The sequence below is a fragment of the Nannospalax galili genome, unplaced genomic scaffold, assembly GCF_000622305.1.
Source record: "Nannospalax galili isolate Female #2095 unplaced genomic scaffold, S.galili_v1.0 scaffold749, whole genome shotgun sequence".
NCBI lineage: Eukaryota > Metazoa > Chordata > Mammalia > Rodentia > Spalacidae > Nannospalax > Nannospalax galili.
This window is the reverse complement of record NW_008359885.1, coordinates 6,907-10,650: the sequence shown is the minus strand read 5'-3', so window position 1 is coordinate 10,650 and position 3,744 is coordinate 6,907. Positions and strand designations below refer to the sequence as shown.

At 43.9% G+C, this 3,744-nt stretch overlaps 1 protein-coding gene across 1 annotated transcript; it reads left to right on the top strand.

Moving 5' to 3' along the window:
• The first annotated feature begins 2,793 nt into the window (after positions 1 to 2,793).
• Positions 2,794 to 2,994, top strand: LOC103726234 (DNA-directed RNA polymerases I, II, and III subunit RPABC5-like). Its single transcript, XM_008823695.1, has one exon. It carries the CDS (start codon positions 2,794 to 2,796, stop codon positions 2,992 to 2,994), a length of 201 nt encoding a protein of 66 aa, XP_008821917.1.
• The last annotated feature ends 750 nt before the right edge of the window (positions 2,995 to 3,744 follow it).

Genomic DNA, 3,744 nt, shown 5'->3' with positions numbered 1-3,744 from the left:
AATAATAATAATAATAGCCTCCTGGGCTGCTTTCTGACTTTATAATCTATCTATCTATCTATCTATCTATCTATCTATCTATCTATCATCTATCATCTATCATCTATCAATCTATCTATCATCTATTTATCATCTACCTATCCACCTATCTATTCATCCATCTATCTATCCATCCATCCATCATCTATCATTTATCTATCATCTATCATCTTTATCATCTATCAATCTATCATCTATCATCTACCTATCCACCTATCTATTCATCTGTCTATCTATCTATCTATCTATCTATCTATCTATCTATCTGTCCATCCATCTATCATCTATCCTATCTATCTATCATCTATCTATCTCTATATCTATAATTTCTCTTTGTGGCACGTTGAATTGAACCTAGAGTCAGTGCATGTACGCAAGCCCTTTACCATTGTTCTATATCCCAAACCCTTATGTAATTACCTTTTATTTTGAGGAAAGGTCATACTCAGTTCCCCAGGCTGGCTGTGGACTTCCACAGATCTTCTTGCTTCAATTCCTAAATGGCATGGGCAGCTGTCTGAATATCTTTACCATTTCCTTGGACCTCAGATAATGCTCTTATAAATGAAAGGGCTGAAGATGTTGACTGGGTTTCAAGGTTGCTTGAGAAACAACCCATGTAGGAAGACCCCTGAATGAGAAGGAAAAGACTGCAGATGCCCCCAGCATGGTGCCAAGGACGCAGTCCTCGCTGTTTGCTCTCCCACACTCAGGGAGCCACAATTCCCAACTTGTAGCCTTCCAGACTTCTGTCACCTACTCCCAGGGTCCGAATGTCAAGCTATTCTCTGACATTGAGTTCAGCCGGATTGTTGCTAGTTGGTTGAGACAGTTTCACTATGTAGCTCAGGCTAGGCTCAAACATGAAATCTTCCTTGTTTAGTTTCTGAATGCTGACATCATAAGTCTGTGCCTCTACCATGAAATTCCATTTTTTTACATTTATTTATTTAGTAAGGTATCTCTGTCTCTCTCTTTCTCTCTGTCTCCCCTGCCATGTGTGTGTGTGTGTGTGTGTGTGTGTGTGTGTGTGTGTGTGTGTATGTGTGTAAGTGAATGTGGAGGTCATAAGATGAACAGTGTTTGTTCTTTCCTTTTACCATGTGAGGCCCAGTGATGGAGCTCAGGTAGTCAGGAATGCTGGCAAGTCCCATTTCCCACAGAGGCATCTCACGTTCCCCTCAGCTCCCATTCTTTTTATTATTTATTATTATTTTTTTGAGACAGTATCTTCCTTTAGCTCCAGATGGCCTGGAACTCACTATGTAGACCAGGCTGGCCTTGATCTGATAGAGATCTACTGCCTCTGCTGAGTGCTGGTTCTAAAGCCATGTACCACCATACCCAGTCGCTCTACTTTTTGATTTCATTATTCTAGCCTTTATGCTGTTCGGATCCATTCTGAACACAGTCTGCCTTCTGAGGAATCAAGGGTGTACCGTCTTCAAAGCCATGTTTGCTTGTTTTCTGTTTTCATTGCTTTAGGAAAAGGATCTCATGTAGCTCAGCTGTCCTGAAGCTTGCTATGCAGTGGAATAGGACTTGAACTGATACTCCTGCCCTCTAACACTTGAGTTCTGGGATTACAGGCAATGCCCCACCATGTGTAGTACATTCAGTGCTGGAGATTGAACTTCCTGAATTTCTGGGCAGCACTCTACCAACTAAGCTTCATTCCATCAATGCTGCCACAATCTTAATGGACTCAAGCCATCCTCCTGCCTCGGCCTCTGAAGTCAGAAGTCTGGTGTCCAGCTCAGCCATTGAATCTCAGAACATATTCATTTTATTTTTTTATATCTATTGTCAGAAACAGATTAAACTCCTTGCTGACTCACACTCAGAACTCTGTTGGTCGCATATGAATAAAATTCACCCAGGTGTGCTGGCTCACATCAGCAATCCTCACATGATGAAAGCTGAGGCAGGAGAATTCCTGAGAGTTTGAGTTCCAAATCAGCTTTTGTTATAAGACCCTGTCTGGGAAAAAAAAAAAAAGAAATCCAAAATTGAGTACATAAACAAGTAGTTAAATAAATAAAATTCAATGTTGAGTGAATTCAGGGAATGGGGTTTTGACTTTCACCTTAGTATGCTGGGTTTTTTTGGGGGGGGGTTCTTTTTGACTCTGGGTCTTCTTACCCCCAGCTGGTCTGGAATTCCCTATTGTAGACCAGACTGGCCTGAATCTTACAGATATACTGTCTCATCCTCCTGCTGGTGTCTCATCCTCGCTGGTGTCTCATCCTCTTGAGTGGTGAATTAAAGGCGTGTGCCACTACGCCCCTGCTCTACTCTCAGTTTTTTAATTTTTTTATTTTTGGGGATTTATTTATTCTTATTTTATGTGTATAAGTGTTATGCCTGTATGTGTTAAGTGCATCCACGTTGTGCAGTGCTCACTGAGGACAGAAGAGGGTGCTGGATCCCCTGGAACTGGAGTTCTGGACAGTTGTTGGTTACCATGTGGTTGCTGGGATTCTAACCCAGGTCATCTGCTAGAACAGCCAGTGTTCATAACCACTAAGCCATCTCTCCAGCCCTACTCTGTTTTTGCTTTCACTCAGGGAGCTGATTCAGTTCATCTGGAGAAAGAAAGAGTTCCATGTAGGATTAACAGGGTGGCGGCTCAGACATCCAATCAAATGGCTGATTGTGGTTGGGCGCTGGGGTCACCAAGGGGAGGTGTGAGTAGAAGACTGTATAAAAGCTTCTGAGGGAGCGGCTGCAGGAGTCCGCGCTCCAGACGCCGCCATGGTTATCCCGGTGCGCAGCTTCACCTCCGGCAAGATCGTGGGCAACAAATGGGAAGCCTACCTGGGGCTGCTGCAAGCAGTTCACCAAGGGGATGCCCTGGATGCCCTGGGACTGAAGCGCTACTGCTGTCACCGTATGCTGCTAGCACAAGTGGACCTGATTGAAAAGCTGCTTAACTATGCGCCCCTGGAGAAGTGACTGCTGGAGCCCACCGTCCAGCTCTGCTGGCCATGGGCAGTCTTGTGTCATGCTGAGTTCAAGCTGAGGTATCGGGGAGGCCAGTGCAGTGCCTGGCTGCAGACCTGTGGCTGACTTGTCCCACCTTGGAAGGAACTGTCCAGTAAAGATCTTTGCAGAACCGAAAAAAAAAATCTTCAGAGACCCAGAGAAGACAGAGAGTCCTGGAACTCCTGCCCAGCTGGGATTCCAGGAGCTGTCCCTCAGAGATCAGAACTGGTAAGTCACTCACCTCCGTTAGCGCACGTCATTTGATCCAGGGACGTTAAATAGGAAGTTCTGATTTCTCTTCAGAGTCACAGATTGGAATGTTGGGGTTTTTTTTTTCCCCCCCTTAAATGCTGCCTTTTCATCTTAAATGCCTTCTTTTCTATATTAGTTTGTGATTTCTTTCTTTCTTTCTTTTTAAATATTTTTAGATAAGGCCTCACTCTGCTGCCCATGCTAGCCATGTAACTCAGGCTGTACTGGAAATCCAGATCCTGCTGCCTCTGCCTCCTGAGTGCTGGGATTTCTATCACGTTCCACCGTTCTCTGATTCACATTCTTAATCTTTTTGTTTGTTTGCTTTTTTAGATATGGTCTCACTCTGTAGCCCAGGGTGACTTTTATTTTACTTTTAATTAAATTATTTCTATTTTGGTCTTTTTGAGATGGGTTTTCCCTGTAGCCACAGCTGGCCTAGAATTCACTATGGCCTTGATCTCACAG